Here is a 24,783-nt window from a genome sequence, read left to right on the forward strand (position 1 = left end):
CGACAGTTTTGAACTCTTCGTTTCTGACATAAGTTTTCCCTTTTTCCTTATCCTTCAATTTTGTCATGGCCATCCACCATATCCATTGCAGGACACCTGATGTTTGGCATGGTTTTACATCTGAAAATTATCATTCGCTTTAATTTTGCTCCATCAGCCATGCAGGCTTGTACCTTGTGAATCTTGATTTCTCATGTCTTATGAATTTCACTAGAAAGTTTTGAACCTTTCCACTTTATAGTTTGACTGCTGGGTGCATTGAACTTCATCAGTGTTGCCGATGTGACTTAATGGACACTGCGTTTTGCCACAGAATAGAATTATAGAATTTCTACAGTGCAGAAGAAGGCTATTTGGCTCATCGAGTCTGCACTGACCCTTCGACCCTATATTGCCTGGGATAGTGCTTGGGGCTTGGATGGGGCAAAGTTTGTAAGATGTATCCAGGAAGGCTTCTTGATGCAATATGTAGATAGTCCAACTAGGAAAGGGGCAGTATTGGACCTGATATTGGGCAATGAGCCTAAATAGGTGGTTGAGGTTTCAGTAGGGGAATATTTTGGGAGTAGTGACCACAACGCCGTACGTTTTAGGGTACTTTTGGATAGGGATGAAGGCAGGGTTACGGTGCCAAACTGGGGAAAGGCAAATTACGTTAACATGAGACAGGAATTGAAGAATTTGGATTGGATGCGGCTGACGGATGGTAAATCAACATCGGACATGTGGGAGTTAGGATTCAGGAAAGTCACGGGCGGGATTCTCTCAGCCCGGGGCCGGGCCGGAGAATCCCCGCGGCCGGCGCAAATTGCGCCACCCCGCCGGCACACGATTCTTCGTGTGGTTAGCACGGCACTGGGCCCCCCCCCCCGCCAATTCTCGGCCCAGGATGTGCCGAGTGGCCGTCGTAAAAAAAACGGAGTCTCGCCGGTGCCATCCACACCTGCTCTCAGCCGGCGGGAACTCTGCGTGGAAGGGTCGGGGGGGGCGGCCTGTGTGTGTGTGTGTGTGGGGCGGGGGGGGGGTCCGACCCCTGAGTGGGGGGGGGGGGGCTCCGATGTGGCCTGGCCCGTGATCTGGGCCCATCGATCGGCGGCCGGCCTATCTGGCTGGGGGCCCTCCTTTCTTCCGCGCGGCCCCTGCGCCATGTTGCGTAGGGGCTGGTGCGTTGAAGGGAGCCACTGCGCATGCGTGCGTTGGTGCCGGTGCCACTGCGCACGCGTGGACCCCGCGGCGTGAACCGCTCCAGTGCCGTGCTGGCCCTCTGTCGGGGCCAGAATTGCTTATCCTGAGGCCGTGTTGACGCCGATGAGAAATGTGACGGCGTTTCCGACGGCGTCAATACAGCCTCATGATCACAGAATCATGCCCCACATTCCCGAGAGATCAAAGGATAAGTATGGGAAGTTTAGGGAGCCTTGGATGATGACGGGTATTGTGAACCTCAAAAAAAAGGAAAAATTAGGCTTTTGTACGGTCGAGAAGGTTGGGGACAATCAAAACCCTTGGAGCATAAAGAAAGTAATAATTTATTATTGACAACCCAATGCGCTTTGCAAACCTGCCTGTCAAAAAGCATTACATGCTTATTGAAACTAAATCCATTGATCAACTTAATCCGAGACAGCCTTTGCTTCTCTGGCCACAATATGCCGTGCCAATTCTGCTCGTGGCCTTCAGATGCTGTGAGCCTTTCTGGGTCATTGGGCTGTAGACTAATGAGAGCTGGCAAATGCGGCCACACTTGAGACTCGTTCAAATCTAGAGCTGAGAACCAAACACTCCGTAGGCCCCATCATTTCCATCTGGCACAGACCCAACTCATCCCACAGAGGCCAACTGGCTATCTGGAAATTTTCCAGACTGTCTCCCCACCATCACAATCCTCCAATCCTATTACAGTGATAAATACGCTTCAAAAGTGCTTCAGCAAAGCTTGTTGATCGTGAGAAGTGCTATATAAACATAAATCTACTTTTTTCCCCCAAACATCCCTTTCTTTTGTGCGGATGCTTTTCCAATCACAGCTTACCTTTTCCTGTTTTTCTCCAATTTCCGGCAATTTTGTGTTCGGTTTTGATGCACACCTCTTGTCCCCACCACTCGGGTTTACTGCAGCAAGCAGCATGTTTATTCACAGAATATTACAAATAGCTGCATGGTCATGGACGTGCATGCATGGATGTTCGAGGGAAAATTGGCCTTCCCTTCAAAATGTATCTTCATCGCCTCTTTCCAGGTAAAACCCCTTGATTTTCCCTTGAAAAATCCTCTTGGGCAGCAGGATAGCCCAGTTTTTTAAATATCTCCCATTTGAAAACTACCCCTTTCCCATCTAAAGTTCTTAAATGTATTGCGCTGGTCAAGGAGACACAGCCTGAGTGAGTGAGACACAGTGAGAATTTGGTAATTTGGTGCAGTGAGGTAACCAGGAAAGGTAAGTGGCTCATCTAATTGTGCTGTTGTACAGTTAAAAGTGCAGTGTAGATTAGTGTCTGATTGGCTGAAGCTGCCCCCACCCTAATTGCTGAGAGGCAGTTATCTGGCAGTCACCTGAGGCCTGTTAAGGGGCACAAAGGTACACATTGTATTCTTCTATTTGAAGTTTTAGTGTGTGTCATCCTAAAGTCTGTAAAAAGACAGACAGAAAGCACACTTAGTAAGCGATGCGCAGGTCAAAGGGACACAGCCTGAGTGAGTGAGACACAGACAGAGTGAGAATTTGGTAATTTGGTGCAGTGAGGTAACTCGGTGAAGAGTGGGAGAAGGTGCTTTTTCCCGACTGTTTTGTTCTCTCTCTTTCTTCGGGCCTAATTTTGGGAGCCGTTTGGAGGAGGAGAAGCTGTCTCTGAGAGTATAAAAACGGTAACTTCCTGTTTTATAGTTTTTTTTCTTCCAAAAGTGACGTCAGAGGGAAGCTGTGATCTGATCGGTTGATAGCAAATCTGCCCCAAATTTTTAAAAAAAGACACAGCTAAACTCGTAAACTTAAATTAAACTAATTAATTAATTAGTGATGGCTGGCCAGGTGATGTGCTTGAGCTGCTTGATGTGGAAGCAGGCAGATCCCATTGCGAGCTGCAGCGACCACATCTGCAGTAAGTGTTGGCTGCTCGAAGAGCTCTGGCTCAGAGTTGATGAGCTGGAGTCTGAGCTTCAAACACTGAGGCACATCCGGGAGGGGGAGACTTACCTGGACACTGTGTTTCAGGAGGCAGTCACACCTGTCAGAATAAGTAGTTTAAATCCTGCCAGTGGCCAGGGACAGCAGGGTGTGACTGCAAGTCAGGCAGGTAAACGGAACCAGCAGTCAGGAACTCAGGAGCCTCAGTCCTTGACCCTGTCCAACAGGTATGAGGCACTTGCTCCCTGTGTGGATGGCGAACAGGGCTGCAGGAGCAGGATAAAGAGTTCCACATGGTATGTTGCCTGCCCGGTGCTAGGGTGCGGGACATCCCTGACCGGCTTGAAAGGATACTGGAGAAGGAGGGGGAGGATCCAATTGTTGTGGTCCATGTTGGTACCAACAACATAGGCAAGTCTAGAAAAGAGGACCCGCTTAGAGATTATAAAGAGCTAGGATTCAAATTAAAAAACAGGTCCTCAAGGGTCATAATCTCCGTATTACTGCCCGAGCCACGTGCAAATTGGCATAGGGAGGCAAGAATAAGGGAAGTTAACACGTGGCTGAAAGAGTGGTGTGGGAAAGCGGGGTTCCTTTTCATGGGACACTGGCATCAGTTTTGGGACAGGGGGGACCTATATCGTTGGGATGGTCTCCACCTGAACCGAGCTGGGACCAGTGTTCTGGCGAAAAGAGTAAATAGGGTGGTCAATAGGACTTTGAACTAGAGATTGGGGGGGGGGGGAAGGGAAAGTCAGGGAACCAAGAGGTGAAGTAATCAGTGTGAAGCGTAGCTGCTTAGGAATACAAAAAAGCATGAAAAGACAGAACTCAGGAGAGGTTACGATAGTCCCCATCCCACAAAATATGACACAGTGTATGGAAAGGCTCAGTAAACCAAGGTCCACCACACTAAAACAAAAAGGGACCAACCACCGAACCACACTGACGACCCCGATTTTGTCCCCACACAACTAGACACCAATTATTGGCACCGTGACAACTCATACCGCCTCGCCCGCAACAACGAGAGCAACCCCAACTCACACCATGCAGCCCTTTCAGCCCTAATCCACTCCAGAATTTGGCACCTGGGAGAAGAGGAGGACCTTGGGTCTGACTCCCAAACCGCCAACCCCTTTGCGACCCTGTTCACAACCGAGAACTCAGGTGTCCAGATGATGTTTTAAAGGAACCGCTTGGGAGAAGTGTTGTCCTTTCTGATGGAACCTGCAGAATGTTTTATGTTGTTTCTAAGTTTGTTAAATGTTGTATGTCCGACAGGAGAATTTTTTCTCACTGCCCCACGCCTATTTGGCCGAAACCTCTGAGGACTTGCCTACAGAGACTCACCAGTTCAGCAGAAACCTCTGAGAGCTTGTCTGCAGAGACTGGTTACGCAACCAGACGCCCGTTCGTAACTGCCCTTCTGGTTCGAACGTTGGAACCACTACGGCAGCCCCACCAGGATGACTACATTTTTTGCCCGTTCTTGTCGGTTGCTCAGGCAGTGGAGAAACGGCTTGAGACCCACCATGCCTGGGAACTCCCCCGCTGGTCAACTACGCTCGGGTAGGAGAGATACGGCATTGGTAACCGTCCTACCCGGGGACTCCATCCAACTCTTACCCTTACGCACCTCATTTTGGCATTTTTCAGTTCAAAACGTTTTGTTTGTTTAGGTAACCTTTAGGTTGCCGGCCATCTGCTATTTACATCCTGGAACATTCGGATGCTAAATCAGCACTGGTTCATCATTGGGAAGTGTGTCTTCTCCTAAAATTTGTTTTTTTTTTAAAAAATGAGGGAGTCACACATAGTGACCAATTATAAAGGGAGTAATTGGCACTACAGGACAGACACACTAGCGTACAAGATATTAAACAAAGATAGTTACAGACACTATGCTTGTTTCTACAGAACTCCAGAACCGGAGAAAACAAAGAAAGAAAAGGAAAGGGGCAGCACGGTAGCACAAGTGATTAGCACTGTGGCTTCACAGCGCCAGGGTCCCAGGTTCGATTCCCCGCTGGGTCACTGTCTGTGCGGAGTTTGCACGTTCTCCCCGTGTCCGCGTGGGTTTCCTCCGGGTGCTCCGGTTTCCTCCCACAGTCCAAAGACGTGCAGGTTAGGTGGATTGGCCATGCTAAATTACCCGTAGTGTCCATAAGGGTTGGGAGGGGTTATTGGGTTGCGGGGATAAGGTGGAAGTAAGGGATTAATGTGGGTCGGTGCAGACTCGATGGGCCGAATGGCCTCCTTCTGCACTGTATGTTCTATGTAATCTATGTAATCTATGTAAGCCATGAGGACTTCCTTCATATGGATCAACATAATGTTTATGGACTTTTGGTTGCGTGTGAACGCAAACCCCATGACTTCAAGACCCCCAGCCGTTAATGTTTCACTTTCCCGCAGTACCCAGAGCCCAGTCACCAGCGACACTACATCATCTTGGTGTGCCAGGTTCATAACCTGGTACTCCCTTGTCCAATGTGATCGAAACACTACTAGCGTTGGCGATACTCTGCTGCATCGTGCAGACTATGCATCTACGGAAATGGAGGAGAGCCCCGGTATGTTCGGTTACGACCAGACCCCCGCGATCTATAATAAAGTACATTCACTTGCGTTAATTGTTATTGTAAATAAAGAACTGTAAATAACTTTTTCATGAGAAAATTGTATGATCCTGAGCTTGACTGCCAAGCCAGGAAAGACTGTATGAAATGCTATGATTTTGTTGTATGATTGAGGAAGGTAGGATAATGGAATGTTTAAGTGAGTGTAGTATATTAAGAATAAGTTAGAGGTTCCCAGTTTATTGTTTTGTAATGCATGTCCCTGTCTGACATAGCGCCATTAGAATTGTTAGTTAAAATTTTTTTGCATAGCTATGGTCAGTGCAGAGGCCATGAAGGAAGTGCACCCCCCCCCCCCCCACCCCCAGGTCAGGGAATGGAAAGCAACATAATGATGTGATCCTTCACACTTCGCGTTAGGATCACAAGGAGGGCGTGTAGCCAGTTAAAATGGCTAATTCCCGATTTAGAATGGCGAACCCCGATTTAAAATGGCGAACGGAAAAGGCTGATGGAAAAATCAGCCAACAGGACTAAAACAAGCAGCTACAGGTAAACTGTGTATTCACCTCTGGGAAGGCCAGACAAGATGGATACCTGTAGCCATCAGCACAACAAAACACCAGCCATCTGAATACTAATGAGCAATCCCGGGAACAATGTGCAACAATTTAGACACACAAAGCCAACCCAGACTCTTCGGCGCCAACAGGAGCCTACACAAAGGGAGGTGAACGATCACCCCAAGACGGCCCATCGATCAAGGAATCGCTCCAGCATTGGAGAATATCGAACCAAGTGATTGGGTCAAAGTCCAATCACTTGGAACCAGGTAAAGGGTCCGCCCCAAAATGCGGGAAGCCCCTGGGGACTATAAGAATAGAGTGCAAGTTCAAATCGCCCCTTCTGCTACCCCTTCTGCATCCTTCTCCTCTCTGCCACCATTCTGCAACCCCTTCTGCTGACCTTCTGCAACAGCCGCTCAAATCCTAAGTCTTACTTCAACGCTCGCTACGAGATAGGCGCTCCTAGCTATCGATCTGTACCAGCTTCGAATCCCGCAGACTCAGAACCCAAACGAAAGGCCATTCGTTTCCCTGACCTGGTGGGCCATTTCCAAGTTAAGTATTGGCCTGTTAGTTGTAGGAAGTAGCTTAGAAGTAGAATTTATGCATGAGTATTGATTACTGTATATAATAAATGTGCGTTGACTTAACTCTTACGAAGCGGTGTGTTGGATTATTGATCATTACTCGGACTTGAACCACGTGGCGGTATCAGAAAGATATCTGGCGACTCAAGAGCAAAGGTGATAGAACAGAGCAATTAAACTGAGGCTAAAGTCAGCAGCAACAATATACAGTGAATAGAACATAGAACGATACAGTGCAGAACAGGCCCTTCGGCCCACGATGTTGCACCGATATGGGAAGTCAAAAAAAACAAAAGCCATCTAACCTACACCATGCCATTATCATCCATATGCTTATCCAATAAACTTTTAAATGCCCTCAATGTTGGTGAGTTCACTACTGTTGCAGGGAGGGCATTCCACGGCCTCACCACTCTTTGCGTAAAGAACCTACCTCTGACCTCTGTCCTATATCTATTACCCATCAGTTTAAGGCTATGTCCCCTCGTGCTAGCCATTTCCATCCGCGGGAGAAGGCTCTCACTGTCCACCCTATCTAACCCCCTGATCATTTTGTATGCCTCTATTAAGTCTCCTCTTAACCTTCTTCTCTCTAACGAAAACAACCTCAAGTCCATCAGCCTTTCCTCATAAGATTTTCCCTCCATACCAGGCAACATCCTGGTAAATCTTCTCTGCACCCGTTCCAAAGCTCCCACGTCTTTCCTATAATGAGGTGACCGGAACTGTATGCAATACTCCAAATGCGGCTGTACCAGAGTTTTGTACAGCTGCAACATGACATCATGACTCCGGAACTCAATCCCTCTACCAATAAAGGCCAACACACCATAGGCTTTCTTCACAACCCTATCAATCTGGGTGGCAACTTTCAGGGATCTATGTACATGGACACCGAGATCCCTCTGCTCATCCACACTTCCAAGAATTTTACCATTAGCCAAATATTCCGCATTCCTGTTATTCCTTCCAAAGTGAATCACCTCACACTTCTCTACATTAAACTCCATTTGCCACCTCTCAACCCAGCTCTGCAGCTTATCTATGTCCCTTTGTAACCTGCAACATCCTTCCGCACTGTCGACAACACCACCGACTTTAGTGTTGTCTGCAAATTTACTCACCCACCCTTCTGCGCCCTCCTCTAGGTTATTTATAAAAATTACAAACAGCAACGGCCCCAGAACAGATCCTTGTGGTACGCCACTTGTAACTGAACTCCATTCTGAACATTTCCCATCAACCACCACCCTCTGTCTTCTTTCAGCTAGCCAATTTCTGATCCACATCTCTAAATGACCCTCAATCCCCAGCCTCCGTATTTTCTGCAATAGCCTACCGTGGGGAACCTTATCAAACGCTTTACTGAAATCCATATACACCACATCAACTGCTCTACCCTCGTGTACCTGTTCAGTCACCTTCTCAAAGAACTCGATAAGGCTTGTGAGGCATGACCTACCCTTCACAAAGCCATGCTGACTATCCTTAATCATATTATTCCTATCTAGATGATTATAAATCTTGTCTCTTATAATCCCCTCCAAGACTTGACCCACAACAGACGTGAGGCTCACCGGTCTATAGTTGCCGGGGTTGTCTCTACTCCCCTTCTTGAACAAAGGAACCACATTTGCGATCCTCCAGTCCTCTGGCACTATTCCTGTAGCCAATGATGACATAAAAATCAAAGCCAAAGGCTCAGCAATCTCTTCCCTGGCTTCCCAGAGAATCCTAGGATAAATCCCATCGGGCCCCGGGGACTTATCTATTTTCAGCCTGTCTAGAATTGCCAACACCTCTTCCCTACGTACCTCAATGCCATCTATTCTAATAGCCTGGGTCTCAGCATTCTCCTCCACAACATTCTCTTTTTCTTGAGTGAATACTGATGAAAAATATTCATTTAGTATCTCGCATATCTCTTCAGACTCCACACACAACTTCCCATCCCTGTCCTTGACTGGCCCTACTCTTACCCTAGTCATTCTTTTATTCCTGACATACCTATAGAAAGCTTTTGGGTTTTCCTTGATCCTACCTGCCAAATACTTCTCATGTCCCCTCCTTGCTCGTCTTAGCTCGCTCTTTAGATCCTTCCTCGCTACCTTGTAACTATCAAGCGCCCCAACTGAAACTTCACACCTCATCTTCACATAGGCCTCCTTCTTCCTCTTAAACAAGAGATTCCACTTCTTTGGTAAACCACGGTTCCCTCGCTCGACACCTTACTCCCTGCCTGACCGGTACGCACTTATCAAGAACATGCAGTAGCTGTTCCTTGAACAAGCTCCACATATCCAGTATGCCCAACACTTGCAGCCTACTTCTCCAACCTACCCCTCCCAAGTCATGTCTAATGGCATCATAATTGCCCTTCACCCAGCTATAACTCTTGCCCTGCGGGGTATACTTATCCCTTTCCATCACTAATGTAAACGTCACCGAATTGTGGTCACTGTCCCCAAAGTGCTCACCTACCTCCAAATCTAACGCCTGGCCTGGTTCATTACCCAAAACCAAATCCAACGTGGCCTCGCCTCTTGTTGGCCTGTCAACATATTGTGTCAGGAAACCCTCCTGCACACATTGAACAAAAAATGACCCATCTAATGTACTCGAACTATATCTTTTCCAGTCAATATTTGGAAAGTTAAAGTCTCCCATAATAACTACCCTGTTACTTTCGCTCTTATCCAGAATCATCTTCGCCATCCTTTCCTCTACATCCCTAGAACTATTTGGAGGCCTACAGAAAGCTCCCAACAGGGTGACCTCTCCTTTCCTGTTTCTAACCTCAGCCCATACTACCTCGGAAGAAGAGTCCCCATCTAGCATCCTCTCCGCCACCGTAATACTGTTCTTGACTAGCAGCGCCACACCGCCTCCTCTTTTGCCTCCTTCTCTGAGCTTACTAAAACACCTAAACCCCGGAACCTGCAACAACCATTCCTGTCCCTGCTCGATCCATGTTTCCGAAATGGCCACTACATCGAAGTCCCAGGTACCAACCCATGCTGCCAGTTCCCCTACCTTATTTTGTATACTCCTGGCATTGAAGTAGACACACTTCAAACCACCTACCTGAACACTGGCCCCCACCTGCGAAGTCAAAGAACAAACAAAGAACAAAGAAATGTACAGCACAGGAACAGGCCCTTCGGCCCTCCAAGCCCGTGCCGACCATGCTGCCCGACTAAACGACAATCTTCGACACTTCCTGGGTCCGTATCCCTCTATTCCCATCCTATTCATGTATTTGTCAAGATGCCCCTTAAATGTCACTATCGTCCCTGCTTCCACCACGTCCTCCGGTAGCGAGTTCCAGGCACCCACTACCCTCTGCGTAAAAAACTTGCCTCGTACATTTACTCTAAACCTTGCCCCTCTCACCTTAAACCTATGCCCCCTAGTACTTGACCCCTCTACCCTGGGGAAAAGCCTCTGACTATCCACTCTGTCTATGCCCCTCATAATTTTGTAGACCTCTATCAGGTCTCCCCATAACCTCCTTTGGTCCAGTGAGAACAAACCAAGTTTATTCAACCGCTCCTCATAGCTAATGCCCTCCATACCAGGCAACATTCTGGTAAATCTCTTCTGCACCCTCTCTAAAGCCTCCACATCCTTCTGGTAGTGTGGCGACCAGAATTGAACACTATACTCCAAGTGTGGCCTAACTAAGGTTCTATACAGCTGCAACATGACTTGCCAATTCTTATACTCAATGCCCCGGCCAATGAAGGCAAGCATGCCGTATGCCTTCTTGACTAACTTCTCCACCTGTGTTGCCCCTTTCAATGACCTGTGGGCCTGTACTCCTAGATCTCTTTGACTTTCAATACTCTTGAGGGTTCTACCATTCACTGTATATTCCCTACCTGCATTGAACCTTCCAAAATGCATTACCTCACATTTGTCCGGATTAAACTCCATCTGCCATCTCTCCGCCCAAGTCTCCAAACAATCTAAATCCTGCTGTATCCTCCGACAGTCCTCATCGCTATCCGCAATTCCACCAACCTTTGTGTCGTCTGCAAACTTACTAATCAGACCAGTTACATTTTCCTCCAAATCATTTATATATACTACAAAGAGCAAAGGTCCCAGCACTGATCCCTGTGGAACACCACTGGTCACAGCCCTCCAATGAGAAAAGCATCCTTCCATTGCTACTCTCTGCCTTCTATGGCCTAGCCAGTTCTGTATCCACCTTGCCAGCTCACCCCTGATCCCGTGTGACTTCACCTTTTGTACTAGTCTACCATGAGGGACCTTGTCAAAGGCCTTACTGAAGTCCATATAGACAACATCCACTGCCCTACCTGCATCAATCATCTTAGTGACCTCCTCGAAAAACTCTATCAAGTTAGTGAGACACGACCTCCCCTTCACAAAACCATGCTGCCTCGCACTAATACGTCCATTTGCTTCCAAATGGGAGTAGATCCTGTCTCGAAGAATTCTCTCCAGTAATTCCCCTACCACTGAAGTAAGGCTCACCGGCCTGTAGTTCCCGGGATTATCCTTGCTACCCTTCTTAAACAGAGGAACAACATTGGTTATTCTCCACTCCTCCGGGACATCCCCTGAAGACAGCGAGGATCCAAAGATTTCAAATCTGTGCTCCTGACCTTTATACTCTCAATCTCCCGTACCCTAAAACTACAATCCAGGTTCCCATGCCCCTGCTGCATTAGTTTAAACCCCCCCAAAGAGCACTAACAAATCTCCCCCCCAGGATATTTGTGCCCCTCAGGTTCAGATGTAGACCACCCTGTCTGTAGAGGTCCCACCTTCCCCAGAAAGAGCCCCAGTTATCCAGAAATCTGAATCCCTCCCGCCTGCACCATCCCTGTAGCCACGTGTTTAATTGCTCTCTCTCCCTATTCCTCATCTCATTATCACGTGGCACGGGCAACAACCCAGAGATAACAACTCTGTTTGTTCTCGTTCTGAGCTTCCATCCTAGCTCCCTGAAAGCCTGCCTGACATCCTTGTCCTCTTTCCTACCTATGTCATTAGTGCCAATGTGGACCACGACTTGGGGCTGCTCCCCCTCCCCCTTAAGGACCCGGAAAACACGATCCGAGACATCATGTACCCTTGCACCTTGGAGGCAACATACCAAACGTGAGTCTCTCTCGCTCCCACAAAATCTCCTATCTGTGCCCCTGACTATCGAGTCCCCAATTACTAATGCTCTGCTCCTCTCCCCCTTCCCTTCTGAGCAACAGGAACAGAGACCCGTACCCCATGACTTACCCCTGGTAAGTCCCCCCCCCCACAAGTATCATAAGAACATAAGAACTAGGAGCAGGAGTAGGCCATCTGGCCGCTCGAGCCTGCTCCACCATTCAATGAGATCATGGCTGATCTTTTGTGGACTCAGCTCCACTTTTCGGCCCGAACACCATAACCCTTAATCCCTTTATTCTTCAAAAAACGATCTATCTTTATCTTAAAAACATTTAATGAAGGAGCCTCTACTGCTTCACTGGGTAAGGAATTCCATAGATTCACAACCATTTGGGTGAAGAGGTTCCTCCTAAACTCAGTCCTAAATCTACTTCCCCTTATTTTGAGGCTATGCCCCCTAGTTCTGCTTTCACCCACCAGTGGAAACAACCTGCCCGCATCTATCCTATCCATTCCCTTCATAATCTTATATGTTTCTATAAGATCCCCCCTCATCCTTCTAAATTCCAACGAGTACAGTCCCAGTCTACTCAACCTCTCCTCGTAATCCAACCCCTTCAGCTCTGGGATTAACCTAGTGAATCTCCTCTGCACACCCTCCAGTGCCAGTACGTCCTTTCTCAAGTAAGGAGACCAAAACTGAACACAATACTCCAGGTGTGGCCTCACTAACACTTTATACAATTGCAGCAGAACCGCCCTAGTCTTAAACTCCATCCCTCTAGCAATGAAGGACAAAATTCCATTTGCCTTCTTAATCACCTGTTGCACCTGAAAACCAACTTTTGCGGCTCATGCACACCCAGGTCTCTCTGCACAGCAGCATGTTTTAATATTTTATCATTTAAATAATAATCCCTTTTGCTGTTATTCCTACCAAAATGGATAACCTCACATTTGTCAACATTGTATTCCATCTGCCAGACCCTAGCCCATTCACTTAGCCTATCCAAATCCCTCTGCAGACTTCCAGTATCTACTGCACTTTTTGCTTTACCACTTATCTTAGTGTCGTCTGCAAACTTGGACACATTGCCCTTGGTCCCCAACTCCAAATCATCTATGTAAATTGTGAACAGTTGTGGGCCCAACACTGATCCCTGAGGGACACCACTAGCTGCTGATTGCCAACCAGAGAAACACCCATTAATCCCCACTCTTTGCTTTCTACTAATTAACCAATCCTCTATCCATGCTACTACTTTCCCCTTAATGCCATGCATCTTTATCTTATGCAACAACCTTTTGTGTGGCACCTTGTCAAAGGCTTTCTGGAAATCCAGATATACCACATCCATTGGCTCCCCGTTATCTACCGGACTGTTAAGGTCCTCAGAAAATTCCACTAAATTAGTTAGGCACGACCTGCCCTTTATGAACCCATGCTGTGTCTGCCCAATGGGACAATTTCCATCCAGATGCCTCGCTATTTCTGTCTTGATGATAGATTCAGCATCTTCCCTACTACCGAAGTTAAGCTCACTGGCCTATAATTACCCGCTTTCTGCCTACCTCCTTTTTTAAATAGTGGTGTCACGTTTGCTAATTTCCAATCCCCCGGGACCACCCCAGAATCTAGTGAATTTTGGTAAATTATCACTAGTGCATTTGCAATTTCCCGAGCCATCTCTTTTAGCACTCTGGGATGCATTCCATCAGGTCCAGGAGACTTGTCTACCTTTAGCCCCATTAGCTTGCCCATCACTACCTCCTTGGTGATAACAATCCTCTCAAGGTCCTCACCTGTCATAGCCTCATTTCCATCAGTCACTGGCATGTTATTTGTGTCTTCCACTGTGAACACCGACCCAAAAAACCTGTTCAGATCCTCAGCCATTTCCTCATCTCCCATTACTAAATCGCCCTTCTCATCCTCTAAAGGACCAATATTTACCTTAGCCACTCTTTTTTGTTTTATGTATTTGTAGAAATTTTTACTATCTGTTTTTATATTCTGAGCAAGTTTACTTTCATAATCTATCTTACTCTTCTTTATAGCTTTTTTAGTAGCTTTCTGTTGCCCCCTAAAGATTTCCCAGTCCTCTAGTCTCCCACTGATCTTTGCTACTTTGTATGTTTTTTCCTTCAATTTGATACTCTCCCTTATTTCCTTAGATAGCCACGGTCGATTTTCCCTCTTTTTACCGCCCTTCCTTTTTGTTGGTATAAACCTTTGCTGAGCACTGTGAAAAATCACTTGGAAGCTTCTCCACTGTTTCTCAACTGTTTCACTATAAAGTCTTTGCTCCCAGTCTACCTTAGCTAGTTCTTCTCTCATCCCATTGTAATCTCCTTTGTTTAAGCACAAAACACTAGTGCTTGATTTTACCTTCTCACCCTCCATCTGTATTTTAAATTCCACCATATTGTGATCGCTCCTTCCGAGAGGATCCCTAACTATGAGATCCTGAATCAATCCTGTCTCATTACACAGGACCAGATCTAGGACCGCTTGTTCCCTCGTAGGTTCCATTACATACTGTTCTAGGAAACTATCGCGGATATATTCTATAAACTCCTCCTCAAGGCTGCCTTGACCGACCTGGTTAAACCAATCGACATGTAGATTAAAATCCCCCATGATAACTGCTGTACCATTTCTACATGCATCTGTTATTTCTTTGTTTATTGCCTGCCCCACCATAATGTTACTATTTGGTGGCCTATAGATTACTCCTATCAGTGACTTTTTCGCCTTACTATTCCTGAAAGGGCAGCACGGTAGCATTGTGGATCGCACAATTGCTTCACAGCGCCAGGGTCCCAGGTTCGAGTCCGGCTTGGATCACTGTCTGTGCGGAGTCTGCACATCCTCCCCGTGTGAGCGTGGGTTTCCTCCGGGTGCTCCGGTTTCCTCCCACAGTCCAAAGATGTGCAGGTTAGGTGGATTGGCCATGATAAATTGCCCTTAGTGTCCAAAATTGCCCTTAGTGTCCAAAATTGCCCTTAGTGTTGGGTGGAGTTACTGGGTTATGGGGATAGGGTGTGGAGGTGTTGACATTGGGTAGGGTGCTCTTTCCAAGAGCCGGTGCAGACTCGATGGGCCGAATGGCCTCCTTCTGCACTGTAAATTCTATGATAATTCTATGATTTCCACCCAAATGGATTCAACCTTATCCTCCATAGCACCGATGTCATCCCTTACTGTTGCCCGGATGTCATCCTTAAATAACAGAGCTACACCCCCTCCCTTACCATCCACTCTGTCCTTCCGAAAGGTTTGATACCCTCGGATATTTAACTCCCAGTCGTGACCATCCTTTAACCATGTTTCAGTAATGGCCACTAAATCATAGCCATTCATGATGATTTGCGCCATCAACTCATTTACCTTATTCCGAATACTACGTGCATTCAGGTAAAGTACACTTATGTTGGCTTTTTTACCTCTGTTCTGAATCTTAACACCTCGATAAGTAACCTCTCCTGAGTTATATTTCCTCTTAACCTTTCTCCCTTTCTCCTAATTTTCCTTGTCGTCGAACCCATATCTTCCTGTAACAACCTGCCGCGTCGCTTACCATTAATGTTTTCACTTCCCGTTTTATTTCTTTTAGTATTCCTGGTCCTAATCACTGAGCTCCCCTCAGTCACTGTACCTTGTACTGTCGCCCTTTTTGATTTTTGACTATGGCTTCTCTGCCTTACACTTTCCCCCTTACTGCCTTTTATTTCTGTCCCTGTTTTACTACCTTCCAACTTCCTGCATCGGTTCCCATCCCCCTGCCACATTAGTTTAAATTCTCCCCAACAGCTCTAGCAAACCCCCCCCCCAGGACATCGGTTCCAGTCCTGCCCAGGTGCAGACCGTCCGGTTTGTACTGGTCCCACCTCCCCCAGAACCGGTTCCAATGTCCCAGGAATTTGAATCCCTCCCTCTTGCACCATCTCTCGAGCCACGTATTCATCCTCTCTATCCTGACATTCCTACTCTGACTAGCTCGTGGCACTGGTAGCAATCCTGAGATTACTACCTTTGAGGTCCTACTTTTTAGTTTAACTCCTAGCTCCCTAAATTCAGCTTGTAGGACCTCATCCCGTTTTTTACCTATATCGTTGGTGCCTATGTGCACCACGACAGCTGGCTGTTCACCCTCTTCCCCCCCCCGCCCCTCCCCCCCCACCCCCAGAATGTCCTGCAGCCGCTCCGAGACATCCTTGACCCTTGCACCAGGGAGGCAACATACCATCCCTGAGTCTCGATTGCGTCCGCAGAACCGCCTGTCTATTCCCCTTACAATTGAGTCCCCTATCACTGTATCCAAAGCGGTATACTTGTTACTCAGGGGAACGACCGCAGGGGGTCCCTGCACTGACTGCTTCTTTCCAGTCCCTCCTACAGTTACCCATCTATCTCCAATCTTTGGTGTAACTAATTCCCTGAAGCTGCTATCTATGACCCCCCTCTGCCTCCCGAATGATCCGAAGTTCATCCAACTCCAGCTCCCTAACTCGGTCTTGGAGGAGCTGGAGATGGCTGCACTTCCTGCAGGTAAAATCAGCAGGGACACTAATGGCATCCCTCACCTCAAACATCCTGCAGGAGGAACATTGCACTCCCTTCCCTGCCATCCCTCTAACTTCCAACCAAGATCTGATTAATAAATAAATTAAAAAAAATAATAATAATGTAAATATGGCACTTACCTCACACCAATGGGTCTTATTATTAGGTTAGAGGAGGAGGGTGGGTGGGAGACACTACATGCGTAGTGTCTCGGGTTTCCTCTCCACCAGAATTTATTGGTGGGAGGGGGACGGGGGGGACACCTTCCCAGAAGTCCGCGGGGCGAACTTCCGGTTCCGGTTCGAACTTCCTGTTCCCGACTTATATAAAAAAATAAATAATAAAAAATAACACAGAAAAGAAGAACAGAAACGGGACCAGTCATGTATTTGTCAGAAGTCAGAGAGATCTAGTTGTACAGGCCCACAGGTCACTGAAAGGGGCAACAAAGGTGGAGAAGGTAGTCAAGAAGGCATACGGCATGCTTGCCTTCTTTGACCGGGGCATTGAGTATAAGAATCGGCAAGTCATGTTGCAGCTGTATAGAACCTTAGTTAGGCCACACTTGGAGTATAGTGTTCAATTCTGGTCGCCACAGTACCAGAAGGATGTGGAGGCTTTAGAGAGGGCGCAGAAGAGATTTACCAGAATGTTGCCTGGTATGGAGGGCATTAGCTGAGGAGCGGTTGAATAAACTCGGTTTGTTCTCACTGGAACGACGAAGGTTGAGGGGCGACCTGATAGAGGTCTACAAAATTATGACGGGCATAGACAGAGTGGATAGTCAGAGGCTTTCCCCCAGGGTAGAGGGGTCAATTACTAGGAGGCATAGGTTTAAGGTCAGGGGGTTGGATAGGGTGGACAGTGAGAGCCTTCTCCCGCGGATGGATATGGCTGGCACGAGGGGACATAACTTTAAACTGAGGGGTAATAGATATAGGACAGAGGTCAGAGGTAGGTTCTTTACGCAAAGAGTAGTGAGGCCGTGGAATGCCCTACCTGCTACAGTGGTGAACTCGCCAACATTGAGGGCATTTAAAAGTTTATTGGATAAACATATGGATGATAATGGCATAGTGTAGGTTGGATGGCTTTTGTTTCGGTGCAACATCGTGGGCCGAAGGGCCTGTACTGCGCTGTATTGTTCTATGTTCTATGTTCTAAGGTGCGACGGGCAAGCTTTAGAGTAGATGTACGAGGCAAGTTTTTTGGGTAGTGGGTGCCTGGAACTCGCTACCGGAGGTGGTGGAAGCAGGGACGATAGTGACATTTAAGGGGCATCTTGACAAATACATGAATAGGATGGGAATAGAGGGATACGGACCCAGGAAGTGTAGAAGATTGTAGTTTAGTCGGACAGCATGGTCGGCACGGGCTTGGAGGGCCGAAGGGCTTGTTCCTGTGCTGTACTTTGCTTTGTTCTTTGTTCTTGTTCTTTCCCTTTCCTGTTCTATAGCTCCCTCGCTTTCCTGAGCACCTCCCCCTCTCTTTCTAGAGCTTCCCTTTGTCTCACACTTTCCTTCTCTTGAAATTCTGGCTGTAAACTGAGGCTTTTCAGTTCGGAACTGGCTAAGGGAGTGGATTTGGAGTCATGATTGAGCTCTGCATCTATCTGCATCCTGAGATCCAAATATTCTACCAAGATCTGGATCAGTTCACTTCTATTGCCTTTTACGACGCAATTTTACCTGTATCTCCCTCGTTAAGAGTTTTTAGTTGTTCTGTGCTAAAGGCAGCTAAAATTTCACTTCACCAATTAGGAGTAGGCCACTCAGCCCCTTGAGCCTGCTCCACCCTTCAAAAGGATAATGGCTGATCTGATTGTAACCGCAACCACACAATAGCCTTTTATCCCCTTGTTAATCAAGAATCTATCTTGCACTGCTTTAAAAATATTCAAAGACTGTTTCCGCTGCCTGTTGAGGAAGAGAGTTCCAGAGACTCACGGCCCTCAGCGAAACAATTCTCCTGATCTCAGTCTTAAATGAGTGATCTCTTGTTTTTAAACAGTGACCCTCCCCCCAGTTCTAGATTTTCTGACATGGGAAACATCGTCTCCACATCCATACTGTCAAGGGCCCTCAGGATCTTAAAAGGGATGATCAAGCCACCGATTACTCTTCTAAACTCTAGAGGATACAAACCTAAACTCTCCAACCTTGCCTCACATGATACTACCCATTCCTGGTAAATCTTTAAATTCCCTTGCTGAACAAACATCTGGGATAAAAAATTGCCATTTTCTTCGTGTTAGGGGAAAAATAATTTTCTGTGGTACGCTACTGAGTTTAAAATTTTGTTCCAGCCACTGCGTTTTCCCACTTCCAATTGGCTCTTTTATACCATTATTTAGTTTGTCGCTTAACCTGGACTCTGGTCAAATTCAACTTTAGTTTTACCAGGCTTGAGCACCCAATTTATGTTATGGACAGGAGGGGGTTTAATTTCTCCCCTCACCACCCATCTGTGAACAGAAAGGTGCTTTTGATTTCCCCTTTATAAGTGGTGGCGGATTTTCTCCAACCCATCAGTTTTGGAGTGATCCAATCTTCTATTAATAATCCCACAGCAAATTCAAATAGGGTAAAATCGGAGGGTTATTTTTTTGCACACTCAAAATGCAAAGGGGGTGTCACTACGTAGCCCCTGGTATAGTCACACAATAAAAGAGGGATAAGGGAAACTAGGAATTATTGTTTCACGTGAGTCCAGAATCAAAAGTCCAATGGTGTCACTCTTCAGAGAATTTAGCAGGCTGAAGCTAATACGGATATAACACTTTTCCAGTTGTGCTGACTTCCATGGTGGGAGAAGCATGTAGAAATTGATTCGTCTTATAGTAGGCACTAGTACAGAGGTTTTAGAGGTTCAGTAGAAACAGCATTGATGAAGGCCAGGCAATTGAAACCTTTTATTAAATAAATTTAGAGTACCCAATTATTTTTTTCCAATTAATGGGCAATTTAGCATAGCCAATCCGCCTACCCTGTACATGTTTTTTTTGGGGTTGTGGGGGTGAGACCCACGGAGATACGGGGAGAATGTGCAAACTCCACATGGACAGTGACCTGGGGCAGAGATCAAACCTAGGTCCTGCCGCTGTGAGGCAGCAGTGCTAACTACTGTTCAGCTGCTGTTTTATTGATGAAAGATGGCAGACTGCCTCCTTTAGGTTCAGAAGGTAATATTATGGTCCGAGCAGCTTGCGGTGGGGCAGGGGTGATGGTGGTGTGGAGAGGGGCCATAACTCCCACTTCTCCTTGGTTTGGACAAAGGATGGTCTGGATTCTTGAAATGGTTAATGTTTCATCCATTAATATGGTTACCAGAGGTTTCAAGGTCCTTTTGTCTTCACAGATGGATTGACTCCATGGTCCAGGGCTTTGCTTCAGAAGTGAAAAGGGGCCATTATTTTTGCAGTCACAGGGGGCATTTGTGCATCATCAGTGCCAAGGTAGCTGTAGTTTTCTGAAGGCCAGAACATATATATCTCGATACATACGTTTTTGGCAATACATGTGTCATAAATCTTGTTCTCAACCCACTAACACTATCCCTCTCCCTGGCAACTGTGAGGCTGAACCACAACATGCACAACCCTGGTTAGTGGATTTGACACCAAGATTAGTTCCCAAACATGTATTCACTCCATCATCAAAACCATTAACTGGCACCAGCCTAACAGTACCAGCAGAGAAGGCCAGAGATTGTTAAAATGGTAAAAAGACAGAGTTAAAGGCTCCCCATCTGAATGCATATGGCATTCAAAGAACAAAGAAATATACAGCACAGGAACAGGCCCTTCAGCCCTCCAAGCCTGTACCGATCATGATAGCAACCTTTGCCAAAACCCTCAGCACTTCCTTGAGTCGTATCCCTCTATACCCATCCTATCCATGTGTTTGTCAAGATGCCTTTTGAACGCTGTTAATGTATCTGCTTCCAAAACCTCCCCTAGCAACGCATTTGACCAGTGGCGGACCGGCGTCCCGTGTTTCGCGCCCCCACCCACCCCGGTGATTCCCCGACCCGGCGCTTACGACGGCGTCAACACCTAGCCCCAGGATCACAGAATCCCGCCCAGGAAGTCAATTGTGGGAGTTGTTTATCGGCCCCCTGACAGTAACCGTACTGGGGGATGGGGTATAGAAAAAGAAATAATAGGATTTGTTAGAAAGGTATGGTGTTAATCTACTTGTAGATTGGAGGAACCAGATTGACAAAGGTAGCCTGGAAGATGAGTTCAAAGAGTGTTCCATCTTCTCCATCAAAAATACTGTCTACTTCCATCTGTTGTCTGAGCTGTCCCAGTCTATCAGCTGCTAAAATTGCATCCATATGTCATCTGCTGTGTTAAATATTTCTATTCTTCAGCCAGAGGGTGGTGGAACTCTTTTCCACAGAAAGATGTGGAGGCCAAATCACTGAGTGTCTTCAAGACAGAGATAGATAGGTTCTGGATTAATAAGGGGATCAGAGGTTATGGGGAGATGGCAGGAGAATGGGGATGAGAAACATATCAGCCAAGGGTGAGTGGTGGAGCAGACTCGATCGGCCAAATAGCCTAATCCTGTTCCTATGTCTTATGGTCTTATTCTCTCCTGGCCTACCAAATTGAAGATGAATAGATCTGCCAAAATAACAATATGTCTTTTTCTTTCAAAGGCATCTACAGAGCAACAGATTTTGTTTCTGTTTTACTGCGGCAATTAAAGGTGGGCTCAGTGTTTATAATCAAGTTTGCAGAAATGTATGCCACCAGGATTAGTAGTGGACAATAGCAGTAAATCCAGAGATACTCAATGTTTTGAGGATAACAACATCTGTGAAACGGATTTATTCTGGAACCCAGAAGTTCCAGTTTGGATGGCTCTCTGGGACCTATCAGTGTGTAAACCTGGGCTGAGTGCCTGGTACTTAGGCTGCTGCTTATACTGATTTATTTAGAGCTGCTCCTCACTTCACGGCTCTGCTCTCATCTCTCCAGCACTAATCTGCAGCCATGACAGCAAGTTCCCCTTGCAGCCTATGAAGAAGGTAAGAGTATAATTTAAAATGCAGCTGGAAGCATACGACTCTGCTTCGCTGCTGACTGCAAAAGTTGGGCTGATGATTGTTATCATGTCAAAGGGCATCTAGAAGTATAAAAATGCTTTTCTCACATAACTGCAAAAACTGATTTAAAGATCAAAGATTGAAATGTCTAATAGGATTCTTAGAACTCCAATGTTGTAATGAAGGATTAATTGTGCCATGTATCAGAGCAACATCATCTCCAAGAAATATGTTTGCATTTCATCATATGCTCTTGACTGAAAATAATGACACAGTAGGTCAGGCTGATGGAGGTAAAGCTTTGCATTAAGATCATTGAAATGACTGCACAATTCATAGCTATTTAAGATTTCATACAGGTTTTACTCTCATTGGGCAGCACAGTAGCATTGCGATTAGCACAATTGCTTCACAGCTCCAGGGTCCCAGGTTCGATTCCGGCTTGGGTCATTGTCTGTGCGGGGAGCGTGTGTGCGTGGGTTTCCTCCCACAGTCCAAAGATGTGCAGGTTAGGTGGATTGGCCATGCTAAATTGCCCTTCGTGTCCAAAATTGCCCTTAGTGTTGGGTGGGGTTACTGGGTTATGGGGATAGGTGTTGACCTTGGGTGGGGTGCTCTTTCCAAGAGCTGGTACAGACTCGATGGGCCGAATGGCCTCCTTCTGCACTGTAAATTCTATGATCTATGATTTTGAGTTATTCATCTGCACACAAACAGAATACGTGAGGAAATTTGTATAAAAGGTCTTATGGCATTGACTGTAACTTATTAACGACCATTATCCATAAGCTCATAGGCCATTCAGTAGACATAAATCACATGCTCTTGTTCAATTATTTCTGTGATCTACTGTAATTATGTGCTATTACACTATAAATACCTGCAGACTTCGCAGAAGTATTAAATACCATACAAGTGAGCTACATACATACCTGCTCCATATGTATGCAGAAGGTGATGGGTTTGCATCAGCTTTACATTTGAGTTGTACATTTTGTCTGCCAACAAACCAGTTTCCATCATATCCCAGCACAGTGACTTCAGGGGCATCTGGAATGAATCAACACACATTGGCTTCTGGAACCGGTATCTCTTCCTATTAACTTTATGCTAGTTATAGTTAAATTCATTACATTTTTGTGATTATTGTAAACTATTACAGCAAGTATTTAGGGACAGGTGTAGACTATTTAGTCCCTCAAATCTGTTCTCCCATTCAATCAGATCATGTTTGATAAGCAAACTAATCCTGCATACGCACATTTGTTTCACACCCATTAATGCCTTTGGCTAACAAAAATCTATCAGTCTGTTCCCAAATTAACAACTGGTCTCGATACAATTGCCATACACGGAAGTGTTTCAAACTTTTACCAACCTTTGTAATTTCCTAATTTCACCCCTGAAAGGTCTGACTACATTTTTCGATGATTCCCCCGGTTCTATATTTCCCAACCTAGAAAAGTTGTTCTTTATCTACTCTATCTGTTCCACTTAATATCTTGAAAACTTCAATTAAATCACCACTTTAATCATCAAAATTCCATGGAATAGGACCCCAGTTTGTTTGATCTCGTAGAGATTAGCCATGGAGACCAAGTATCATTCTAGTAAATCTAGGCTGCTCTTCCATTAAAGCCAATATAACCTGCATAAGGTATGTTGCCCAGAACTGCACTCAGTACTTCAGGTGTGGTCTAACCAGGGTGTTGTATAGCTGAAGCATGACCTTTACCCAGTGGTAGCTAAAAAAAGCCAGCATTCCATTAAGCCTTTTTGATTATTTAGCATACCTATTTGTGACAGGTTAATGATATGTGTATCAGAACCTCTAAAACTCTTTTGACCTCTAATATTCCTAGCTTTTCAACATTTAGAAAATACTCTGTCCTATCTTTTGTTTTTAAAATGGTCCAAAGTGGATGATCTCATATTTACCTACATTTGAAATCCATTTACCAATTGTGTCAATTCACTTAATCTATCAATAAGTTTCAGTAATTCTAAGCTTCCAACTACATTTGCTTATAATACCTTCCAGATTTGTCTCATTGGAAATTCTGGATTTGTGATTTTCTATAACAGCATTTAAGTCTTGAAAGAATGCAATGATCATTGAGGCTCCAAACCATATCCTAATAGGACACCGCAAGTTACATCCTGCTAACCTGAACAGGAAAAGCATTTCTGATGTTTATTTCAAGTTAGAATGGATCAATTTAGAGAAGTAGTTCTCAATTAGAGAGAAGTTTGGAAAATTGCACTTAGGATATCTGCAATGCCCCCAACTACCGTTTTTTAAGATCCAGTGAAGCAAAACCATCTGTTCTTGAAGACTGTCAATCTTGTCATTAATTTCTCCATTACTGCTGTTTTGCTGATGTTAATTTTGTTGAGGTAGGGCCGAATTTCCAGGCAGGCATTAGGAAGTAAAGTCAGGTAACTTGCCAACTCAGCAGATCGGTCTCCTTTCAAAAGGCACCTGCCCAAATATTTTTGGGAAGCTGGGGGCAGGTTGGAGTCAGGTCCATTGCCAACCGACACACTTTATGAAGACTGCCTTGTAGGAGGGTGAGTGCAAAGTGAGCTGGTTAGAAGGCTGGGTTCTCAGAGACTTTGGCCCAGTTGTATTAAAGACCTTTAGCTCTCACTTGTGCCGACAAAGGCACATAGGCCCTATGACCTCTGCTGCTGTGCTCTGGGATTCTATGATAAGCATGCATCCTCAATCTTCTGATAGTATGTTATGCTTTATTCCAAGGCCACCATTGGTGGCTGGCTCTTTCTTCCACTTTGTTAATGTTTTCCTGGAGTCCATGCCCAGATTTTCCTTCCTATTTTGTTTCCTGCTTCCAGAAAATTTGAAACTACACTTCCCTTGAACTTTTTTTTCCCCCTTTTATTTTGCTGTGGGATTATACTTTGCCTTTATATAAATAGCTGTTTAAAGATCAAGTCTGAAATTTCAAGCAGATCGAGAAAAATTTAAGAACATCCAAAACCCTAGCAATTTTGTTTTAATACATACATAGATACATAGAACATACAGTGCAGAAGGAAGCCATTCGGCCTATCGAGTCTGCACCGACCCACTTAAGCCCTCACTTCCACCCTATCCCCATAACCCAATAATCCCTCCTAACCTTTTTGGACACTAAGGGTA

General features: G+C 45.8%; 1 protein-coding gene across 1 annotated transcript in view; it reads right to left on the bottom strand.

The window, feature by feature from the left end:
- Positions 1 to 24,783, bottom strand: part of LOC140391302 (nectin-3-like) — a 157,340-nt gene that overhangs the window by 71,739 nt on the left and 60,818 nt on the right. Inside the window, exon 5 of the mRNA XM_072475896.1 lies at positions 22,553 to 22,670. Within this exon, the coding sequence (XP_072331997.1) occupies positions 22,553 to 22,670 (118 nt within the window). The remainder of the gene's footprint in view (positions 1 to 22,552; positions 22,671 to 24,783) is intronic.

Source organism: Scyliorhinus torazame, chromosome 15, assembly GCF_047496885.1.
Source record: "Scyliorhinus torazame isolate Kashiwa2021f chromosome 15, sScyTor2.1, whole genome shotgun sequence".
Classification (NCBI taxonomy): Eukaryota; Metazoa; Chordata; class Chondrichthyes; order Carcharhiniformes; family Scyliorhinidae; genus Scyliorhinus; species Scyliorhinus torazame.